Source organism: Bidens hawaiensis, unplaced genomic scaffold (genome assembly GCF_021521415.1).
Source record: "Bidens hawaiensis isolate Kalapana, Puna unplaced genomic scaffold, B.hawaiensis_p1.1 tig00011186_1, whole genome shotgun sequence".
In the NCBI taxonomy this organism is placed as follows: Eukaryota; Viridiplantae; Streptophyta; class Magnoliopsida; order Asterales; family Asteraceae; genus Bidens; species Bidens hawaiensis.
In genome coordinates this window covers 167472-192109 of record NW_027491868.1, presented here as the reverse complement: position 1 = coordinate 192109, position 24638 = coordinate 167472, and the positions used below count along the sequence as shown (strand labels likewise).

Here is a 24638-nt window from a genome sequence, read left to right as displayed (position 1 = left end):
ACGTGAAGACCAGTTAACAACACATATCAGGGCGGCGTTGAGGAGAGTGTATATGTGTGTGGCTGAGAAAAGAGATTTTCATAAATATATAAAGATCGGCAAAAAAATTGGTTTTTGATATATGTAACATTTGGCGGTTTATGTCCCTTAAACTTAACAATTTGATTAGATATCCCACAAAGTAGAATTAAGTATTTAATAAGGATAATAAATAATAATTTAACTAAGAATCTTAAATAAATTAATAATAATAAATTTTAATACGTATAATAAATTATATTTATTATCCGTGGTTCTTTTTAAAAACTTTATGTGACTGTATTTTTTTTAATTTAATTAAAAATGAGACATAAAAAATGTTAGTTATAAATGTTTGGCAAAATCACAATTTTTTAAGATATCATTTCAATCATTATAAAATTTTGTTAATTGAGTTTTCTTTTTCTGTTGCTATTGCGTATGTAGCGAACCCACTGAGTGTATCATGACAAATCGATTGATATCCACCGACTTCTAATCATGTCCCCGACACACCATGCATGTTTAGTAGCCGTAGTTTATTTATAAAGTTGGTTTATTATTTTTAAACATTAAGCTTCGGGCTTAAGTTAAACGAGTCAATCACCAAGCAAGCCTACGAGCAAGCCAACTATTCAGTGAGCTTACTTTGGCTCAAGCTTAACTTGTTTAAAAGCCGAACCGGCTTGGCTTTGCTCGTTTATGAACTAAAATGATTCCGCGTGAACTTTTCAAGCTACCTAATGACAAGTTGTTTGAACTACCCTAGGCCCAACAACAAAAAGCTAACCATCTTAATAGTTTTGATCAACTCGTTTAATCCTGTAAGTTTCTACGTACCTATACTGTATGTACCAAATCGTCACATATATAATTTTCAACACTCAACTAGAGGTGTTTACGATTTGGTTCAACCAATTTAACAATATTTCTAGACCGAACACTTGACTACAACTTTTAGAAACGGACAAACCAAATTGGCCTCGTTGTTTGATTCTACATGAGATAGACTTGGTCTCATGACATTTCATGTCTTTTACATACTTGGTCCAAGTCTTGAATTTGAGTTTTCTAACTCTTTCCATCAATTGAATGTTCTTTTGGCTTTATACTAGTCAATGTTTTTCTTATATATTTTCTTCCACAAGTGATGGTTAGACCACTATTTCCTCTTCTTATAAATCTCATACACAAACACACTTAGAATTCAAAATCTTTTCTTTATTTTATTATAAATCACACACACAAACACATCTGCTTCACCATCTCCATCAACATGCCTGAAAGCAAGGTATATTTTCTGAACCTTGATATGTATCAACTTCCACCATCCATATCTCTTCATTTTACTGTTATTAATCCTTAACTAATTGCAGAAAGTGGTTATTAAAGTGGACATCCATGACAATATTAGGAAAGGATCAGAAACGATATTAGGAAAAAATGAGTACTTAATAATAAGTTCAAATGAATATTCATTTGTTGCATAAAGGATCAGAAAAATCAAAATCAAGACTTGGACCAAGTACGTAAAATCCACAAAGTAGACTTTACCCAACTGTCCCAAATAATTTGGTTTGTCCTTTTATAAAGCTACGGTTAAACTATTGTCTATAATTTTCATCAAATTGCTAGAATCGGACTGTGAACACCTTTAGTAAAGTGTTAGAATTATGAGACAATATAGTAGATACATGATAGGGGAAACATAAGTGGGTCAAACAGGTTTGTCAAAATTTTTAAGTTTATTGTAGGTTGGGTCGAGGGCGTTCAAAAGATTGTGGCTCAAAGCTCACTAAAAATCACCTTGTTTATAAATGAGCATAGTTGAGCTGGCTCGGTTTGTAAACGAGCTAAGCTCAAGCCCAAGGTATGCTAGCTCACAACCTCGCTTAGTAGCTCGCTCGTTTGGCTCGTCTAACCTAAGTTAAAATTTTAACATTCATAAGTTATAAACCAGATATAAATAAACTCATGTACAACGGAAAATGAATCTACTAGAGCCCACCTGAATGTGAGTATTTTCATTAATCTTAATGTCTAATTTTATTTAAAATATAAAAATAAATAATAGATTTTAAATTATCATAAATAAGTTGACTCAAGCTTAAATTTCTAATCGTTGAGTATAAATGAGTGAAGCCGAGTTGGCTCGTTTACCTAAGTCCGAGCTAGAGTTGGCTCAACACTCTTTGTCCTAAATTTCCAACTATCTTTTAATTAATATTTTATATCCTACTAAGATGATCTAGTAGATTTTTTTCGGCGTCAAATACACATTTTGTGAGTTTTTTTTTCTCTTTAAACTAATGACTAGTAGAATATTAAATATTTGGGCTTCAAATATTAAAAGCTAAGAAAACATACATTTAAAATCAAAAATAAAAATCAAACTATAATTAGTAGTATTATTAATTATTAACATTTAACCATATGTAGCAACCAAATATATTTGTTATTAACCATATGTAAAACTAAACATAAGTTTGTCGGTATATTTTGTTTTAATGGTAATGGTTAAAATATTATGGTTATTTCAATTTTTTGGTTATTTCGGTTCGGTTCGGTTCGGTATTTTGGGTTCTTAACAAAATACAAAACCGAACCAAAACCAATATTTTGGTTTTTTCTAAAGTTCAAAACCGAAATGTCGGTTTCTATTACGGTTTGGTTTTATCGGTTTTGATTCAGTTTTTTCGGTTTTGTGCACACCCCTGTATAAAAGTTTGTGATCAATCTAACAAGAAATTTGAGTTATTTAACTTGCTAGCAACAATATTTGTCGTCTGAACTAGGCTATGTGCTATATGAGGGGCAAAAAAGACTATCTAAACGCTTAGTTTGTAAAAATGTTTTCATCTTTCACACTCATTAGAGCGTATTGTGGGAGGTGTGAGTGAAAGGAATAATATATTCAATACCCAATGTTATTATTAATTATTAATTTTTATATTCATTACTTTGATTTCTAATTAAATAAAAACAAATATTTCAATACTGTTCAAAACATATGAAAAATAAAAATTATCTAAAGTTCTTTTAAAGTAACATGACAAATTCATTAAAAAAATACTATATATAAATTACTAAAAATTAATCATAGTCACGTGAGCAATCCTTCTAAATATGCCTTGCCAAATATGAACATAGGTGGTTGTGTGTTTCGTCATTAGGTACCCTTTGTTTCTTTACGGCATTTATCAGTTTCGAAGACTGTTCGATCTCACTTTATAACTTTGACAAGTCATTTCTCTTTGTTTTCGGAGATCATATTATCGGTGGCGAAGCTTGAGCTTAGTCACAGGAGTGACCGAAGTCACGAACTCAAAAATTTTCGGGTCGACGATTTGGTTCGGGCCGGGTCTGGTCCAGTGGTGAAGCTTGGACTGAGGCGTCGGGGGGCCGAGCTCAAAATGCATACAAAATTTCACAAACGGGGGGGGGGGGGGGGACTCAAATTTTCAACCAAAAAAGGCTAAACTTACACTACGTATAAATTTTTCGGCCGAAAACAGGTAAATTTACACTACTGCGCAAAAAAACAGGGTGGGGGGGGGGGGGGCGGGGCCACCCCTGGCCTCAATGAAGATGCGCCCCTGGTCTGGTCGGATCAAACAATATAACATCTATATATCTAATTTTTCTTCATGAACTCAAACAATTGTTCTTACAATAAAAAAACAAAATAATTTTTAACCAAAAAAGACTTAAAATACTCATGATAATGCGTAAGGAAGGGTGAATAGTGATAAGCAAATTCAGTATTGGTACCGGTACCGAAATCGGTACATATTTGGTACCGTCAGTACCGAATGGGTACCAAAGTTTTGAGTTTCGGCACCGGTATATCTCAAATTTTACCTTCAATACCGGTACCGAATCAAATCTTTTGGTTTCGGTACCAGTATCCAAATGGTATCGATCTCATCCCTATGGGTGAATACATAGAAGAAGAATTGCAAAGACCTAAAATATTTATAAAAGCAATATTTTACTATTCGACTACTATTTTGTAACTTTTGTTTATAAATACTGCGAGATTTTAGAAAAAAAACAAAAAACAAGCGATGGGGTATTATATTTATATAAAAAAATCAGTGGTGACCAGTAGCATTTTGGAAAAATACATTGGGGGTGACCGCGCTTAATACCTATAGAATTTTCAAGAAAAATCGCGAAATTTACCCTACTAACGGAGAAAACGGCAGTGGTCGGGGCCGCCCCCGGTCCCCATAGAGCTTCGCCCTTGCATATTATGTAATGTAATACAAGCATATATTATATTGCTTATGTTTTCTTTCACCTACATTTGTGCCTGAATGGTGGTGATAGCCCGTTTTTGTTATATCGCCGAATGCTCTTTCAAGATTTTTTTTTCTTGCCGATATTTGTGTTTTTTTCTAATAACACTTTTTTTTCTTCATGTGGACATGTAAATGCTTTCACGATAGTGACATACCAAGGATAAATACCATCGAAGAGATAATACTCATATATGTACTATGCGTTTTCGACAGAACATGTTTGTCCGAGTGCAACACCATCAATACAACATTGATATCGTTGTTAGAACCATAAGCTCCAAAGAACGCATTCGAGATCCAAAGGTCAGATGATGTCACAACTTCAAGCATCATGGATAGGTGTGGGTGCTCACCTTGTTGTTGTCATCGCCAACCATGACGCTTTGCCCACTTCAAAAGCATCCTATGGATAGTCGTGTATTTCTTAATGTACTTCGTACTCCTTAAACATGTCTTCCCATTATAAGTACAATAACACCTAAGCATAACTATATATAAATAAATGTTACAATAAACATGTTGTAAATAAATAGTTGAACAACAAAGTAAATAAATAAATGTACGCTGCGTTGCGGCGAGGGGACATGAATTCGGCCAGGATCAGTTATCAAGACATTTTTTTGTAAAAGAACAAAACAATATCATTACACAACTTATGATCAAAGCTACACAAATCTTCTGAACATATTCAAGGGTAAGCGCAAGCTGAATACAATAACGTTACAAATTCTCACAAAAAAAACCTCTTGCAGCATCCCTCATCACAAAAGTAATCAATTCATGTCATCTTCCACATCAATAGTTGCACCATCTTTATTTTGATGTTGCCTGTACATAAAAGGACTTATTTATAAATGTTATAAAAATACTTGTAAATGTGCAAAGTAAAAACCATTGTAGGTCAAGAACAAAATGCAAAATGTATTGAACTTATACCCGACCCGACAGGGTAACTCAAATGCTCTAATAACACAATATAAAGGCATCTTCCATCTGAGAGTCCAGCCACAGATCCTTGTGGCATGTGGGCCTGAAATTAAAAAAAAAAAACAAACTTAAAGCTATGCAGCAACTTACTATTAGTCATATCGTGTCAGGATCAAGAAAACTAAAGTTAGTTCTAAAAGCACCCAAGTTAGATAGTGAAAGTATTAATACTGAGTGAAAGTAATATTCTTATATAGTTTATTAACGTAAATTAGCTTCTAAATATATAACTTGAGAATGTAATGTAGCTTATTATTCTGAATTAGTCATCAACGCGAAAGATTAAAAAAAAGTTAGTTAATAAGAAAACCCAAGGTAGATTGCTAACAAACTAATACCGGCAGGAAGTAATACGCATATGTATATCATTATCCTAAATTAGCTTCTAATATACGATTGTTAAATATACAAATTTAACTATTACTTTATAAGCAACCCCCTGCTGCATATAATGGCAAAACCAAAAGCATAAACCTAACTTTCTAACCGGCAATTAGAAAGCTAATCGAATAAAACAATTTTTTCACCACAACTCACAAAGAAAGCCATACAAATACTTAGTACTGACTAAATTCTAATGGTAACATCATGTGATCCCCATATCACAACCATCAGAAATGTAAATAACCAAATGCGAGGAATAAAGCCACTAAAGTCAACTCCTCTACGATCAAATGGATAGCACAAATCCGTCAATATAATATAAAACTAATGGATTAACATGTAATTAACAACTAAAAATTTGAATTCCACCTGATGCGCAAGTTGAAACTGCCACTTAATACCGAATAACATATGAATTCTTGTGCAATTAGAAGGTAATGGAGCAACCAACAAATTCAAACAGTAAGAAATCAGTGGCTTGTTATTGGTCATTGATGGAGCCGATGAATGAGGTTGTACGAACAAAGTTACAAAGCCCTAATTAAACGAATAAATTCTGAACTTCCAAAACGTAAGACCTAAAATACAATTGTCCAATTTATTGTCGAAATTAACCTAATTGAATTAGGTCAACAAAATCCCAAACCCTAAAATCGAAAACCATGAGAGCCCAAATGCAGAAACAGTATACGAAAAAAAGGACCTGACAGCAAATCGATATTCTTACCTCAATAGAATCCAAACCATATTCTCCAATTTGATTTCCAGCTACATGAAAACGCCGTTATTGTATGTGTTCTCGGAGAAAAATAATAAAAGAGGTGTAAGACTGTACAGGGTTGTGACTATTAACTGCCTTAGAAACTCTGAACACATACCTGATTGACATGAGGAAGAAGAAAGTGAAAACAGGGTTATAACTACCTGCCTTGAAAGAACATAATTGGACTGTGTTATGAACAGTGGCTGTTTGTTACCAATTAATATATATATATAATTTAAACTATTGCGCGATATTTTTCCAACATCTTCATGCATTCATCCCATAAATCGTGTGAAGTTCCACACACAAGTCGACGAAAAGCCAATGTACACTTTTGTCTAAGAGTGAAACACGTTTTATCTCTACCGTTGGCCGACCTTTTTTTTGAGACAAAGGATACGCTTGCTCTAAATCGACAACTATGTGTCAAAACTCCAAACAAATTTTAAATCATACGAAACCGACACCTAAGTTATCATACCCGGGGTTGTCAAAAAAAAAGTCACATACATGACATTTGATGGCGGCCTCACGCTCCTGATCAATTGTATGTCGTCTAGTAATTGGACCTGAACTTCGGCATGATGGTTAACATATCACATATCATATTGGGGCTAGAGCGACTTTCATAAATGGTCTTCGTCAAATGAGATCGACAATAAAAAAAAATCATATATGAGTTACTATGAAAAATATACGATTTACGGTAATATAGGTATACTAAGATTGAAGAGAGGTAGAGTTGTGAAGAAGTTACCGCATTTAGTTAGTTTATATGTAGTTTATTTATTAAATTATTATTTTTGCTTATTGAAAAGAACCGTTAGAGGCACGTGCCCCCAACAATTATTAGGAGCCCATTACTAGGCTCACGGCCTCGCCTTGTCTCCCGGGTTCTTCTTGTAGCGTGAAGGACCAAGCTCTAACTTTTCGCATGGCGTGAAGACTTTTAGAGACAGAATATTAATTTCGTTCAGTTGTTTTGCATCGTTTATGTGCCAATCAACCCATGACTTCATCTTGTGCTCGTACAAATCCAAAAGAAGCATAATTAACGTCCAATGACCCGTAACACGAGTGAAGTACCATTGTTCATATCCTAAACTTGATAAAAACTACAAAATAAAACAAAATGTATATGATTTATATCTGACCATCACTTTATCACCCCCACACAATTAGCATGTGGTGTTGAAAAACAAATATATACATTAATTAAGTTTATTTTAAACTTTATTAGCAATACTAATTGCCCCTATTATGCATTAAGTTATCACCCAAACCAAATTTCAGTAACAAGCATTGGGCAATCGACTAACAAATTGAACGAATGAACAAAACACACCATTTTCTTGGTTCATTTATGTTTATTAATGGTCGTTCATTTAGAAGTATACAAATGAAAAAAAGGAAATGTAAACAAATACGAACAAAATCATTTGAGTAGAGGATTCAACAGTTGATTGAGTAGAGGGCTGACGACTTGCCATCATATTGAATATAGATTGTTTTGGGTATGAGCTATGCGAGGAATTTGGTTGGTTTGAAGTTTTAGTTTCAGTAGTGAGTTGCTTAAATAGAGATTTCTAGGTTTGCTCATCATGATTGATTAAAGCTTCTACGATACTCCTTGAGAACAGTTTCTTTACTGTGGTCAACATTAAAGTGATAAGGTTACTCTTGTAGAAATTTCTGCTATCTAACAATTAGTTTGCAATGATAGTGTTACTGTTACACGTGCTAAACCTTTAGTGGCAGAAATGTAACATCCCAATTTTTCGTTCGGATAGTAATAATAATAAAATATGATAGGATAAGTAGGCTTTTAGATGGACTTAATTATGGACCAAAAGGGAAAGATGGGCCTTAGGTCCATGGGCTTAAGGGAGTATAAATACCCCTTAAACCCTAATCCTTTACATTTTTTTCCTAATCTACACACTAGCCTATACCTTAGAAAACACGCACAACACCATCTTATAACCCGAACCAAGATCCGAAGGCGAAAACCCGAGCTTGTTGGTGCTGGAACGTCGTGACAGACCAAAACAACATCAAGGCTTAACCGTGTTCGTAGTTCGACTCGTTCAAGGTACGTTTATAGTTAGAAATCGTTCGTATAGGTTCGGTTTGATTTGGTAAATCATAGATCTGTGTTAGTTTGTTATAAACGAACCCAAAACAATAAATATTACTGGAATTGATTAGCATTTGATAGGTTAATTGTTAACCTAAAAGAACCCGTAACCTATATGCCTAAATCGCACCCCTTAAACATCGATGTTAGGCCGATTTGATGGTTGGGGTTTGTAGGCGCTGGTCAGACGATTCCGTTGATACCAAAATCGTGATATTTGGTTAAGAAACGAAGGTCTAATTGCAAATCTAAGATCTGTTGACTATTTGCTGTTCTTGACGATCAAAGTCTGGATAAGAACTATGGGTGATTCTTTATGGGTGATTCTTTAGCTAGTTCGTTATGGGAGCTTAGCGAATCAGAGGGTGATTCGTTAGCTAGTTCATTATGGGAGCTTAGCGAATCAGAGGGTGATTCGTTGGCTAGTTCGTTATGGGAGCTTAGCGAATCAGAGGGTGATTGGTTAGCTAGTTCGTTATGGGAGCTTGGCGAATCAGAGGGTGATTCGTAGCTAGTTCGTTATGGGAGCTTGGCGAATCAGAGGGTGATTCGTTAGCTAGTTCGTTATGGGAGCTTAGCGAATCAGAGAATGATTCTTTACCCAATTCCTTAAGGGCAAAGTAACGAACTAGGAGTTTAATATAAAGACAGAATGGTCCCTGGACTTAGAAAAGAATGATTTAATTACATATTAGCCCTTGGACTTTGATAAATTATGAAAGATACCTTTAAAAGGTTAACGAGTAACGATTCACTAACCGGTAATGATTCAATGAAGTAAAACCGGCTTAGACGCGTAAGACTGATTAAGTAGCAATGAGAGTGGCTAGAGTAGTATTTGATATTCAATTATTAAACAGTTAGACGCGCACAGCTCGAGAAGGAGTAACCGTTAACAGAAGAAGTAGCTGAGATCAGGTGAGTTTCTAGCCCCATTCCTTGTTATGTTTTCGGGGCTGTGTGCATACTCGATGTGTTTGTTAATACATTTATCCTAAGTGATAAGTGTATGCCATATGTGATATATGTGATAGATATGAATGATTGCTTGTTGGTACGCAAACGATCTTCGGATATTGTGCGTACTGTCAGGTTATAAATATAGATATAAATATTATATATGGATGATGTATGATTGTTATGAATGAATGATTGTCGGGGCGTGAACGATCTTCGGATATTGCACGTGCCGACAAGGAGTATGATTGTTAATAGAATGATGTGAAGAACGCCTAGAGTGTTCTTATGCTATAAACTGTATATGTGAAGAATGTGTATGCAGGTACAGGAACAGTATGGTAGTTCTACGTTCGATGTAGCGAGTTAGGATGGCAAATCCCTCTAACGCCCGTTAGACATGGACTTGGCAGGTGATGGCGTAGTTAAGGACTGTGGGCCTTATACGTGATATAGATGATAGATGTAAACGTAGATAGGGACAGTGGGCCTTATACGTGTTATAGGTATAGACGTCAACGTAGATAAGGACTGCGGACCTCATACGTACTGTAGATAGGCGTCAGCACAGGAAAGGACTGTGGACCTTATACGTGCTATATTTGTGTTGTGGCAGCAGGAAAGGACCGTGGACCTTACACGTGCTGTATTTGTGTTGTGGTAGCATAAGGGAGGACTGCGGACTTCGTACGTGCTATGGTTAGGTTGCAACATAGGGAAGGACTGAGGACCTTATACATGTTGTTAATATAGGATGGTATAGGGAAGGACTGCGGACCTTGCACGTACCATAATCGGTGAACATAGGTAAGGACTGCGGACCTTTTACATGTTCACGACCTTGAGTGCAGGTATAGACGGTGAACTATGAACATACTCTCGGTAGACTGAGGATTGTGATTGTAGATATGTATGGTAGTAAGTATGTATGTAGAACAGAAGGGTAACTAGTTAAGTATGAGTATGTATCTTCGGATACGTAAGTATGTATGATATGTGTATGCAATGTATGATTACCTGATTAACTAGAACTCACTCAGCGTAGCTGACTTTTAGTATGCATGCAGGTGATCAGACTGAAGAGTTAGCATGAGGATGGCACGTGGCATGGACTGAACGACTGGCATCTGAAGATGAAAGAAGTGATGTTTTAAAAGTAATGTTTTAAGTTGGTTTTAAGGAAAAGATTAAATGTTTTGTAATAAACGGTTAAGTTTTATATTCCGCGAAAGTTTTAAATAACTCTAATTTGTAAGAACTGCGTTTATGAGTAAATCTGACGCTAAAGTAGAGCTACCGGGAACGGGGCCTTACAAGAAAACGTCGAAGTAATCAGTCACCTTTTCTGTAAAGTGTTTGGAATCTTGATAACAGTCAAAATACTTTAGATAAGGCTAGATATCATAGGCAGCATCATGTTGTCCTACTATCGATTCTTTTATCATATAATTTTCTTTACAGGCATTTTGTTGTATTAGATGTATTGGAAAGTATTCCAATGGTTTATTTATACGATTATAATTAAGGTCTAAGCCTTGAAATATGTATGTTCTGTATTCACACGTCGTGTATATATATATCTATTTATATTTTTAACATGATTCTTAAACCCAATTATTCTATAACGACATAAACAACGACACTACGGGAACAATTTAGTACAAGATTAATAAGATGTTGGTTAACAACAATGGCCAGTTGTGGTTAACTAGACAAAATACCTTTCTTGTCCTAACTACTTCCGTTCATGACTTTATTTATGTTAGTATTTAAGCAATTATACACATATTTGCACATACACCTATTTTATTATTCGTATCCCTAGAAATTTAGCTAGCATATATATTCTTTTCCATACTTTACATATAGTAACCTACATAACTTTACTTACGTTAGTTGAGAAATATACATACATATATATATATATATATATATATATATATTTCAAGGTAAGGATACTCCCTTTTAATATAAATAATCAAGTAAATAATTTCATAATAACAATACTTATTCACTTGGATCGAAGCCTAGGTATTATCAAATGACTAAATAATTTAAAGTTACCTCTTTGCGTGCAGCTACTCGCGTTGGGCATACTGGTCTCTTTTCTTACAGTTCGAGTCCAAGCATTCGAGGATGGTCGGATCCCTCGAACCACGTCTATGATACCAACTTGTAAGACCCCGTCTCCCGGTGATCCCACAGTTGGTATTCATTCAATGATGCTTACAAAAATACCTAAACTTAAAACAGCTCATTCCATTAAAATAACCAATTCAGAGTATATGTTCAGCGGAAAACATAATTTATAACACAAATTCCCAAAATCAGATTAAAATGTATTTAATAAAACATTAAAAGAGGATGTTTAATATTAGCTTCCGACTAAGTATGCCTTCAACCGACTGAGTAGTCTCGAGCACGTCCAAGCGGTAAGCATCCTCCCCTTACCTGAAACTCACACTAACATGTACACAAAGTCAGCTTAAGCTGAGTGAGTTCAAGTTTAAATAAATGACATCTTTAAATATAATAAAAAAAATCTTGTATTCCCATCATTAGAGGCCACCGTAGGCTACGGTAGCTTCTGCAGAAAAAACCATGTCAGCGGTAATAATAGGTAATCATCCTTATGTGAAAACATCTCTATACAAGCTTTCCTATATATATATATATAACATTCAATAATAACATTCAGGGCCGAGAAAACGTACAACCCCAACACGTAACATTCCATCAACGCGTGTAAACACGAAGTAGGCATACGTAACATCCGTAATCGATAACGACTACACCATTCGCCAATTATTGGCCATTCAATAATATATATACATACACATCCATACATCATTCAATATTATCATTTCAAGGCCTATCCTATATAAATAAGCCTATGCAAGATAATTTAAACGATTCTTCAAGCAAAATCGTTTAAGTGTACATGCTAGCCCAAAAACTTAAAAAGGGTTAAAAGGGGCATCATGAAACTCACCTGAGACAAGACACGAATTCACCATGATCTAGATGATTCCTAGGTAATCCCAAAATTCAAACACCTGTCGGTTTACATTCAATCAATACTAATGACATCGAGATGACTCGTTTATCCTACGAGATATTCTAACATAGTTCGAGTTACCTAAACCCTCGACCTCATCAAACTAAATCACAACAGCCCCCGAGGCCTCACGTTCACCAAAAATACCCTTAGGTACTCCCGGGAATAAAGATTTCCCAATTTGCCCCCGGAAGCACTAGGTGACACTAATACGCGTGTTTAAGAGTCGTTTAGGCATCTAACATCCAACTCAGCCCCGTGTGGACCCAAATTTGATAAATTCACATCCAACAAGTCCACACGACGCTACACGAGTCAAATGGGTCGGTAACTCTCAAGTTCAACGCACCAACTATTCAATAAACGCAAATACGCGTTGTACCGACCCGTTTGAGTAACCGACAACCAATTCAGCCCCAATAATTATAAAAATCATTTTCCAACAGCCCGTACATTAAACCAAAGCAATACGAACTGAATTGGTCATCACTTATTTCATCCCTCGCGTTAAACGCAACCAAACACCATTCTAGACAACCGAAAACTAGTTTTTAATCTACAACTAGTTGACCAATCTAACGAACACCAATGAACATAATTTTAAAGTATGTTATACTAGACATACCTAGGAAGATTTTGGTGCAAGACAACTCAACCAAAACAGTCCCGGAATTGATAAATTGGACAGCCACCCGGTAAGCCTAAAACAAGTGATTTAACAATCAATAGGCGAGTTATAATGACCAATTAAGGTGTAAAGACTTGGGGAAACATGGGACTAGCCTTCACTTGAAGTTTTACACCCTAATATTGGCTGCACAAAAGAAAATAAGCAGGTGGGGGCTGCTCTAATTCTGATCGGACACAAAGAAGAAAGAAAAAAACATTGTAAGTGGGGGACAAGGAAACAAAGGTAAGTGGGGAATGGTTGAATGATTCCACTTGAATTATTTCTTGATGAGCTGCTCCTTCTTGCTGGCCGATCAATTAAAGGAGGAAAAAGGGGACCAAGAGCAGGTGAGGAAACAAAGGTAAGTGGGGAAGTGGTTGAATGATTCACCTACTCATTTCTCATTTGTGATATAATATCAAATTTTCACCATGACCCCTTCTATTTGAAGAATATGACACTTAAGAGGAAAGTTAAATGATTTAACGAACCGGGATAACGAGAAGGTTTCCGAGGAATGTCGGATCAATCCCGAGAGATGTACATCCTCTACAAACTTTAAGTCTTTGAACTGAAAATTAACGAGTGTTACAATAAATGAACAATGAAGCTTCAGATGCTCTTTCTGTCCAGGTTCAGGTATCTTCAGTTCTTCACAGACATGTCTATTCATGTTTGGGATTGAGTTTAAAAAATGATTATTGGTTTATTGGTGTTTTCAAAAAGCCAATAAGTTAAAATGTGTTTGACAATCATAAAAAACTTTTTTATGTTTAACTTTTTGAGAGGGTTAAAAAACAGGTTTTCAAAAACATCAAATTCTAGCTTTTTGGAAAAGCCAATAAGTCAATAAGCATTTTTCAAACTCAATCCTAAACATGCCCTCATCGAGCCTCTCTCCGAGACAGGGCCTAGATCGTTGCGCCTTTCGTGTGGGTTAGAAATTACCTGACAACGAATTTCGCTACCTTAGGACAACCTTCATGCTTGGTCTTACGACTTTGTGATTTCAAGTCTTAATTATCACCTCATATTGCTAAACCAGAACGCCAATTGTATGCCTTACCTACTTGGTTTGTAAAATTTGTTTATTTTGAAATATGAATTCAGGATTGTATAGTTGAAATACGAGGAAATTGAATATCATGAATTGTACCTTTTAATCCATCGACTACATCGACGCAACCACCACATCAGTTGTCACTTAGGGTCTGTTTGGTACGTGGTAATGGAATGAAGGAGAAATGGAATGAAGTAAGGAATGGAATGGAGGATAGAATGAAGTGAATTATAACCATTCTATTGTCATGTTTAGTAACCATGTGAGATTGAAATGAATCATTTCCATGTGTTGTTTGATATATGGAAACAATGAAAAATTGAAATATTTTTTTTAATGACAAAAATACTCCGTTTTAAAATACTTTTTTTTTTATCAATTTTCACAACATTTTCCAATTGTAATTTATTAAATTTGTATCATACTATCAAGAAAATAGATATATATTTAACTCATAAAATTTTAAATTGACTCAAAGTTCTGAACTAAAATAAATTTAAATTTATTCAAACATTTGATTTTAATCAAGTCCTTGTTTAGATGATAGAAAATCACAACTATTAAAATGGATTGTGTAGTTTAATTGTATATTTTTTTGGTTTTACAAGAAAATTACAATGAATTGAAGATAATTGCTAAAATAGAGGAGTCAAAATGGAAAAACCAAAAATAGAATAGCATGGAATCAAAGACAGAATTACAAATTTTGTCCTTTAAAAAAAGCCAAAAACCGGTTCGTGTCCTTTTCTAAGTTTCCTTGCAGGCGGTGTACTTTAAACTTTTTTTTTTCTACACGTTATGTCCTTTACGCTAACTGGGTTAGAAAAACTCAGTTAAATGCCCTCACGTGAGACGCATGTGAGGGCATTTTTGTCTTTTCACCACCTGCAACTCCTTCCTTCTCTTCCTCTTCCTCCCTCGACGCTTAACCCCCTCAGGCTCCATTTCCCCCAACCGATTCAGATCCAAATTCAATCAAAACCTAATCCAATCAACAATGACATCACTTATACATTTTTAGCAGATCCCAAACATAAATCAATGGTTCATAAACAACAAGAAACACTCAAAATCCAACCTTTAACAAAAATCAAAAACACCCAGATTGCAAACGACCCAGAACAAACGACCCAGAAACAATAAAGATCCAAGCTTTAACAAAAATCAAGAACACCCGTAAAGATCCAAGCTTTAACAAACAAAAATCAATAACACCCGTAAAGATCCAAGCTTTAACAAACAAAAATCAATAACACCCAGATGAAATTGACCCACAAAGATTAAATCGAATGGTAACCTAAAACGATGCATAAATCGATCGATGTAGAAATTGAATCGTACCTTGTGAAGAACAGTTAGCCGCCGGTAATAGATATACGGCGGTTGTATGGCGGTGGTGATGATGGAATGGGAGGTACAGGCGGAGCGTTTTTCCGGTGGGCTCTCCGGCTGCCGGAAAACGGCGCCGACTCGGAAGCTGAGGTTGTATGGCGGCGGACGTTGAAGCGGCGTTGAGGGAGGTTGGTGTGGTACTGGCGGTGGAGGCGGCTGTTGGAGGTTGGTGGTGGGAGGAGGCGGCGGGAGAGGAAGAGGAGAGGTGGCCGGAATTTATGGCTTAGAGAGAAAGAAGAGAGAAAGAAAAGAAAATATATATAATATATTCCCCTGTTAAAATTACAATTATGCCCATCACATGTCTGGCACATGTCATACTTAACTGACTTTTTCTAACCCAGTTAGCGTAAAGGACAAAACTTGTAGGAAAAAAAAGTTTAAAGGACACCGCCTGCAAGGAAAGGACACGAACCGTAATTTGGCTTTTTTTAAAGGACAAAATTTGTAATTGGGTCGGAATCAAAATGAAAGAAGAGGGTGTGGGAGGAATGAAATGGAAGGAATGACATTTCTTTTGTAATGGATGATTTCTTTCCATTCTTCAACCAAACATACTAATTTCATTCCCTTTGAATGTGCTATTCCATTCTTTGTCCCATTACCACATACCAAACACTACCTTATTGCTTCACCGTCACTTTTCAACTTCTTAAATTACGAACCATACATGAAATTTTTGTCAACCATGATTTTCAAGTCATTGATATATTTAGAACCTTCAATAATTAGACTTTAGAGCCCAATTACTTTGAATTTTGATTATTTTGACGATTTATAAATTCTTAAAAAGTAATGTGAACCAAGGACCCTAGGATTGTATGTTAGCGGTCTTTTAAAGATTTTTAAATTTCGATTGTGTCATTAGTCTGGTTCGTCTCATTGGTCCCATCTTTAAATGTGATATTTTGATACCCAATAATCTACCAAAGTATATCCTATTGATTGATAAATGATATATTATAACATTTGTAAGCATAGTGACATCATATTAATTTAAAATACAGTTAAAAATTACTAATTAGTATAAAAGAGAACTTTGGTGCCACAAAGGGGGCTATTTTTGTTTTTGTATATGTAGTAATGATTTTGATATTCAGCATATGTGTTGGTGTTGGTGGGATGGTTCTTTTGGTTATGAAATGTGTTTATATCTGGTTGGCAACCAGGGTTCGAATCTTGCTTGGCACCAATGGTTGGTTTCTTTTATTTAATTGTCTTATTTATTTTTTTTATGCTTTTTTGTTGTATGGCTTTCTAAAACATATATGGTGGAACAAATAAATGTAGGATTCGATCTTTTGAATGAAACATAGGATAGCTAAGTGATTGCTTAACCTTTTGGTTTTTGACTTTTTTTTGTTACGTAAAGGCATCATTTCTTGAAAATATTTTATTTGTCCGTTTCTTTCATTTATTTTGTGTTTTTTCTATTTATATACGCTAATATAAATAAGAGTTTTGGTGCAATAAGTACATAATTGAGTCATTGGTGACACATGTTAATATAAATAAGAGTCCAGTGACACCTTATTAGTGAAGATATTTTTTTCATTATGTTTTAGTTCCGATTTGTAACAAACGTAACAAAAACTAACAGAATGCCAAATTTGTTTAGTATAGTTTTTATTGTTTTGTTTTAGTTCCAACACCTTAACAAATGTGACGAAAAATGACCGAATTTGCGTAGCCTCACGCATTTTGTATTAGTTTCGGCACCGTAACAAACATTCCGAAAACCGATCAAATTTGCGTAGACTCGACGCCTCATCGCCCGAGATTGACAACGGTCGAGTTTTACCAACCGACGCCACCCCATCGGTCCACCTCAAATTTCATTTTTTTTTGTTTTAGTTTCTACACAATAACGCACGTAATCGAAACCGACCTAATTCACGTTGACTTACCGCCTCAACGTTTGGGTTTTACCAACCTGTCCGGCGCAACGCGCCGGGTAAATCCCTTGTTTAGAACAAAGATCATTCGACTTGACTCGTTTATTCTTAACGAACCGAAATTTAAGGGCGTGCTCGACTCGTGAAAAACTTGAGCCAACTAGATTAAATTAAAATTAAATCTTAATATTTATTTTCATATTAAGGAGAAATGAAATGAAAAAAAGGAATAGAATAGGCAAATGATTGAAATATATCATTACTCTTCATTTATCTTATTTAGTTAACATAGAGGGGAATGTAATAAGTTATTACTTTATGTTTGTTATCCAAAAAAAATTAGAAATGATAAGAATACACCAATCTTAAAATATATATTTTTTTACAAAATAAAAAAATATTGACGTGGTTGGTGATCAGTAGCAGCAGTGACAATGGATGTGGTTGGTACGACAACAACGGTGGTGACGCTGGTGGCAAGGTGGTGGTGGCGACAGTAGTGGCGGAGGTGGTGGTTAGGTGATGGCGGTGGTGGTGGCGGCGATTAGGTGGTGGTCAAGATGGTGGTGGCAGTTGTTGTCAGGTGGTGTTGTTGAGCAAATATTGTGAAAGAGGAATGAAACGAAAAAAAATTGGTTGAAATGAATGGTTTTGATGGAATGAGATTCCATTTGTAATCGTTGATTTCTTTTTATTGAGCAACCAAACACCACTTTTTTTCATTCTCTAACAATGAATAATTCCATTACTTATATCATTGTTGCATACCAAACGCTACCTTATATTTAACGGATATGATTTTTTGTCGGCTCTAGACCATATCATGTGTGCTTGTTGATAGTTTTTTTTTAAGAATTGTTTTGTACCTTGGAACATTTTTAATGGTGTGGAGAAGTTTAAAATAAAAACACTTTTTCTCTCTCCTACACACCACCAATCACCTAACACTTTCTTTCCTCTTTCGGTGCTTTGTGGGAAGTGTTCCCCCTTCTAAACTTCAAAAGCGTCCCTTGGGAGGCAGTGTTCTCGGGCGCTTTAGGGCATTTGAGGTGAACAAAGCGTCCCACTACACCTGGTCTTATAAACCTTGAAATTTGGCCTCAAATCTAAACGAGAGAAACAAGCACGATCACTATTCGTCTTTTCTACACCTATTTTTCTAAACACCAATAGATAAATTTCAACCCACTATCACTAACGTCATTCCCATCATTTTGGTGACGAAGAATGGTCAATAACTCAATGTACATCCTGGGTCGAGCTTTCCTATATCTAAATTGCAGGGCGTACCAAGTTACGGTTCATATTCCATATTTCACTTTTGGGACATCCCTTTCCTCAACGAAACCCAATGACCAGTGGCAAACACAAAAAAATTAAATAAATAAATAAATTATAGGTGTTGGAAATTTTCTAGGTTGGTTGACTATCATTATATACTTTTTTTCTATCGTCTTTGGGTCGAATCTGATTGTCATACGATTTTAAAAACCTACTCAAATAAACTAAAATCTAAAACCATACTCAAATTCATTAACTAAATCAAAGGAAACTTATCAAGTTTAACATTAAATAAACTAGAATTGAATAATTAATAACTAAATAACTAATAAAACCAAACATTCAATTTTCAAACTAAGGTTACCTGAGAGAATTGTCGTTCTTATTTATTTCGAGTCGTCGAAAATCGTCAAATCAAATGAATTGTCCCTCCCTTTTCTTTAAACATCATTCATTTATGGCTTCCTGCATTACCTACTTATCCAGACCTAACTTTTGATTTTTAATGACACATATATGATTTGTACCCGAGTGTTTTATAGGCGGGTGCACTACGCAAGTCTGACTCTTAAACTGATTGATTTGTACCCTTGTGGTTCTCTGGCACGCAAAAATATGCTTTTCCATCAGTTAACCGTGTGATAACCGGCTAACGGGCAAGCGAAATTTGGTAATTCTCTCTTAATAATAATAATAGTGGTGGTGGTGCCGTGGTGGTAATAATAATAATACTAATAATAATAATAATAATAATAATAGTAAACATACTACATACAACATCACCAACCATTAACCCCACCGTCGTCTTCCCAACCATTCACCCCATTCTCCTTGCTTCTGTCACTTTCGGCCATCGACCACCACCTCGCCTCTGTCAATTTTGACCAACACCGCATTAAAATCCGGTTAATATCTTGTTTCTAACCCTTATATGCTTTATTTGAAAAAAAAGAAGGACGCCCATTCTTCTTCATTTTTAATAATTTTACCAAACGAAAGTTTTTGTTACTTATTTTTGAACCTTCTTTACCCCATAGAGATATTGAATCCAAGGGGGGTATTCCTTTTTCCACTGTAATTTTGAAAATGAACGTTTAAATGTCCTTCAAAAGTAAGTAAATAGATCCGACACATATAAAATGCGGTTAATCCCGCCGTGGACCAAGCTATTATTGCAAAAATAGGTGAATACAACCAACTATCCTTAAGAATTTCATTTTTGGACCAAAAACAAGCAAGGGGTAGAATACCACAAAGAGAAAGTGTACCTAATAAAAAAGAATTTTTAGTAATTGGTACATGTTTTGTTAAACCTCTCATAAGCACCATATTCTGACTTTTTATTGGACAATATCCAACAAGAGTTTCCATTGAGTGAATAACGGATCCCGATCCTAAAAACAATAATGCTTTAGAGTAAGCATGGGTAATAAAATGAAATAAAGCACTGCGATAAGACCCATACCTAAAGCTAACATCATATACCATAACTATGTAACTTGATTTCTAATAGATTGACCCCAAAATAGCATATCCAAATTATAAGAAAGCCTAGAGTTGCCACAATTACGGAATTTGCTCCTTGCAAATTTTGATTTGTTCGAGTATGCAAATAAATTGCGAATACGATCCAAGTAATAAAGGCCTAAATTTCCTTTGGATCCCAACTCCAATATGATCCCCATGCTTCATTAGCCCATACTGCTCCTGAAAGAATACCTATGGTTAAAAAGACAAATCCTAGGTAGTAGTGGCGGTGGACATAAATCACCACCATCATCTAAAAGCATCATTGTAATTCCTCATGCATGGTTTCCGAAAACTGGATCACAAATTGTTTGAATTACTCCGTGATTCTAACTTATTGGAATTATACTAAGATATATCCTAGATCCATAACCTAGTGGCAAGGCTTGGTGCAGGATGACGGATCTGTTACTAAACTATCAACAGATGGAGAAACAACTTGTTAGAGATATCTTCAGCCCGTCGGAAATCACATACAAGTCCTGCTCCATTTTTGGATCAACTGCCGTTGATTTGAAACTTGAAGGTCGATTACGTAGTCCCTATCAATCGGATTTTGAATCTCAAATCGAAGTCTAATACTTTTTGATGATGATAATGGTTTCATTTGGATTTGAGAATAGGAAACCCTAACTGAAAATTTGGGAAGATGAAGTGATGAAGATTATATATATTTCATATTTTATAACTATACAAAGAGTAACCCAGTTCACGTGGTGGTCTTTGTGGTTGTTAAACGTGAGGCCTAGGGTTCAAATCCATGTATTATTAAAGATTAATAGAAGGCTTAAGGGTAAAAGGATTATTTACACCCTTCTTGAAGGGTCAAAAAACAGTCAACTGATAAAAAGGCACACTTTTGCACGCTCGAGTAACACAAAGATACAAATCAATCAACTTAAGAATCATACTTGTAAAGTGCGCCAACCCATAAACACATGGGCACATATCATATTTTTTTTCTCTTTTTTAATTAGGTTAAAATGTCAAAACTTAAACTGTAAACAAATTGATTCAAACAAGTTAATATGGGTTAGAGTTAGATGTGGGTTTTCATTGGGCTGGATTCTTTTCATTTGCTGACTAAAATAATTGACTTCTAAATCATGGTGCATTACATGTTTAGTGTTTTAATTGGAATACATTATTTATATTAGATTTATATTTGTAAATACCTAAATTTCTATATTAATTTTCATTAGGGGTCCTCAATTTCACTACAAGATTTTAGAATGAATGTTGGGCTGGGCCACCTCGAATGGCGTGAGCCACATGCGTGGAGACCCGCACGTACGGTCTCAAAGATTCATGTTGGTCGTTCTCAAAATTCTTAAAGGGTCGGTATCAAAATTTCATGAGTCAATCGAGATTTTAACATACACATACAACTAAAAAATCACATGGTGCAGACCCCGTACCTAGGAGAATAGGATGAGGACTTTTAATCTAACATGGACGTCATAGTTCTCTAATGGATATATATACGATATCCAATGACTTGCTCCATACAGTTATGAAACTGGACTTTAAAGCCGCTCAGGCATGGAAAGCCTAGGTCAAGACAAGCGGAATTCCGGTGCACGTTACCTTGAGCCGGCTTGAGGACAAATTCAATAACACCAAACTTGACTTATTTCCAGACGTTAATGCCAATTGTCAAGTTCTCAAGGTTCTATCTGTTCAATTAACTAATGTTGATGCCCAATTTCAAATCAGTGTTTAGTTCGCAACCCATCGCCGTACTCAATGAACTATTTGACGGGGTAGCCATGCTACTTCAACAAATCAGCCCACTTCCATATCTTTACGAAGGCTTGTTCATTAGAAGAGACGAGAAAGACAAACCAATACGCTACTACAGCTCTAGTCTTTGGCACTTGCTAAGTGTATGATCATATAATTAGGAAAACAGTTAGGAACTATATATAGTGTTTTATAAATAGTTCCTATATATATATTTTAGCATATTTTACTTCATGGGCATTGTTGAACTCCACCTTTTTTTTACAGAATCATAATTAGATAATTTAAACTTGCAATTTTTAAATTTAGATCCTAAAGGCATAAGCGGCGTCAAACTCATGAACTATGCGTGGAATTAAGTTTTCAAAAATAAAATATAACGTTTGTAACCATACCTTGGGTCTTGGCACAATATTTAATAAAAAGATAAACTTGAAATTTAGGACGAAGAGTGTTTTTGGGTGGTCAACCTACAAAAGTTACCCATTTAATAGTTTTGAGCAACCTGGAGTGTTTGTGGTTCGAGTAATTTGACGTAAATTCTAGACCGAACAGTTAACTATAATTTTAAAGAATGACAAATCAAACTAACTGCGTTGGTCGGATAGACTTGGTCTCATTAAAATCTTAGAATTTGATTTTCTTCCTTTTTAAAACTATTGAATGTTGTTTTATACCTTCCTCTTATTATTATAAATCACAGCCACAAGCACACACTAGAACTCAAAACTTTCTCTTGATCTTCTCAACTAGCTAGCTAGTCATCACATTTGGTTCACCATCTCCATCAACATGCCTGAAAGCAAGGTCAAATTTCTGCACTTTCTTATAAACCTCTTTATTTTATTTTATTCTATCCACATGCATATCTCTTCATTTTAGTGTTAAAATTAACTTCAAAAATTGCAGAAGGTGGTTATTAAGGTGGATATCCATGATGATGATGAGAAAAGGAAAGCTTTAAAGGCGGTTTCCGGTCTTTCAGGTTAAAATCACTATATATTCTTATCATCCAAGTTTTGTTTTAGCATCATAATTTGATTAATTAACATTAACTAATAGAAATCCTTCTTCTAAAACAATCTTAGGGATCGAGTCTTTAGCTATGGACATGAAAGACAAGAAACTGACGATTATCGGAGACGTTGATCCAGTGGACATCGTTGGAAAACTTAAGAAATGGCACACTGAGATACTCACCGTCGGTCCGAAAGAAGAAAAGAAAGCTGAAGCAGAGAAGAAAAAAGAAGATGGTGATGAGAATAAGAAGAAAGCTGGAGAAGAAGCCATTAAAGAATGGGTGGAAGCTTATAGGGCTTACAATCCTTATATGACACAACGATACTGTGTTCGTTCTGTGGAAGATGATCCCAGGGGCTGTGTTATTTGTTGAATCAATGTACAAGAAGATATGCAAGATTGGCTTTGATTGTTGGTGAATCAGTTTCATAGTTTTCTGTAAGAGTTGAATAATACATTTTAGAACTTTATTTTAATTCTCCAATCTCCATGCATGGTCATGCTTAATATAATATCAAAAAATTAAATACATAAAATAAAATCGTATAATTATTGCATACAATATAGAAATTACTAAATTAGATAGGAAAATTGGATTTAAATAATTCCACCTTTAATGGATTGACCAATAATAATCTCACCTCCGGATTTCCCGCTGGCAGTCCCACCTTTTCAATGTTTTCTGTTTTATAAACCAGCGTTAAAAAAAACTTAACGGGGTTAAGTATTTACTTATGTGGCGAGTGACTAGGCTTTTTAATATCCACCTGGCTTTTCCCTTTATATTCCCCCCCCCTCGACATCGACCTCTAGATACACAATTTCAAACGGGGTATTATGTCTCGACCACCACACCTACAAAATCCAAACTCACAATCATGTTGCAGATATGAACTACAACACACCTAAATTAAATCCTTGTCATTCACCGACCAAGAAAAACTCCCCGTTGTTCACTAGTTCGCAGATCTAAACGAAAACCGAGCTTCAAGAAGCAACCGACTCAACTACTCAACACCATCGCTGCCGCCGTAGCTGTATAACAAAGGAGTTTGGTGGTCTGTGGTCGAAGATTTGCTATAGGCGTGGTGGCGGCTAGGGTTTAGCCTCAGCAACGGCAACTAGTGAAGGTATCAAGATCTGACGGCCGCGGCTAGGGTCTAGCCTCAGCCGGATTTTCCGGTGACTGGAGAACTAACTCGTTTTTCCGGCGGTGCTTTAGTCGGTTGGTTCAGGGGTTCAAAGGCTGATGATTGTTGTGATCGTTTCAGGTGATGGTGGCAATGGCAGGCCGGGATTGGTGATGGTGGTGGCATATATATATATAGAGAGAGAGATGGTGGTGGAAATATAAAGGGAAAGGCCAGGTGAATATTAAAAAGCCTAGTCACTCGCCACATAAGCAAATACTTAACCCCGTTAAGTTTTTTTTAATGCTGGTT

The 24638-nt window shown here is 35.5% G+C and overlaps 1 protein-coding gene and 1 long non-coding RNA gene across 3 annotated transcripts; one reads left to right on the top strand and one right to left on the bottom strand.

Moving 5' to 3' along the window:
- The first annotated feature begins 812 nt into the window (after positions 1 to 812).
- On the top strand, positions 813 to 23786 carry LOC143537363 (heavy metal-associated isoprenylated plant protein 39-like). 2 transcript variants are annotated; one of them, XM_077031147.1, is made up of 4 exons: positions 813 to 1309; positions 1395 to 1409; positions 23101 to 23161; positions 23265 to 23786. In XM_077031147.1, the coding sequence occupies exons 1-4, from the start codon at positions 1295 to 1297 to the stop codon at positions 23567 to 23569; spliced, it is 396 nt and encodes a 131-aa protein (XP_076887262.1). In that variant the 5' UTR covers positions 813 to 1294; the 3' UTR covers positions 23570 to 23786. The 2 variants fall into 2 exon arrangements, with proteins under 2 accessions (XP_076887262.1, XP_076887261.1); XM_077031146.1 differs by lacking the exons at positions 813 to 1309; positions 1395 to 1409 and adding an exon at positions 22904 to 22983 and having other exon boundaries at positions 23086 to 23161.
- LOC143537362 (uncharacterized) lies at positions 5247 to 6563 on the bottom strand. The gene is made up of 2 exons (XR_013136044.1): positions 6421 to 6563; positions 5247 to 5352 (listed from the first exon to the last, which is right to left on the bottom strand). It is a non-coding gene; the product is annotated as an uncharacterized LOC143537362 (long non-coding RNA).
- Positions 23787 to 24638: the final 852 nt, after the last annotated feature.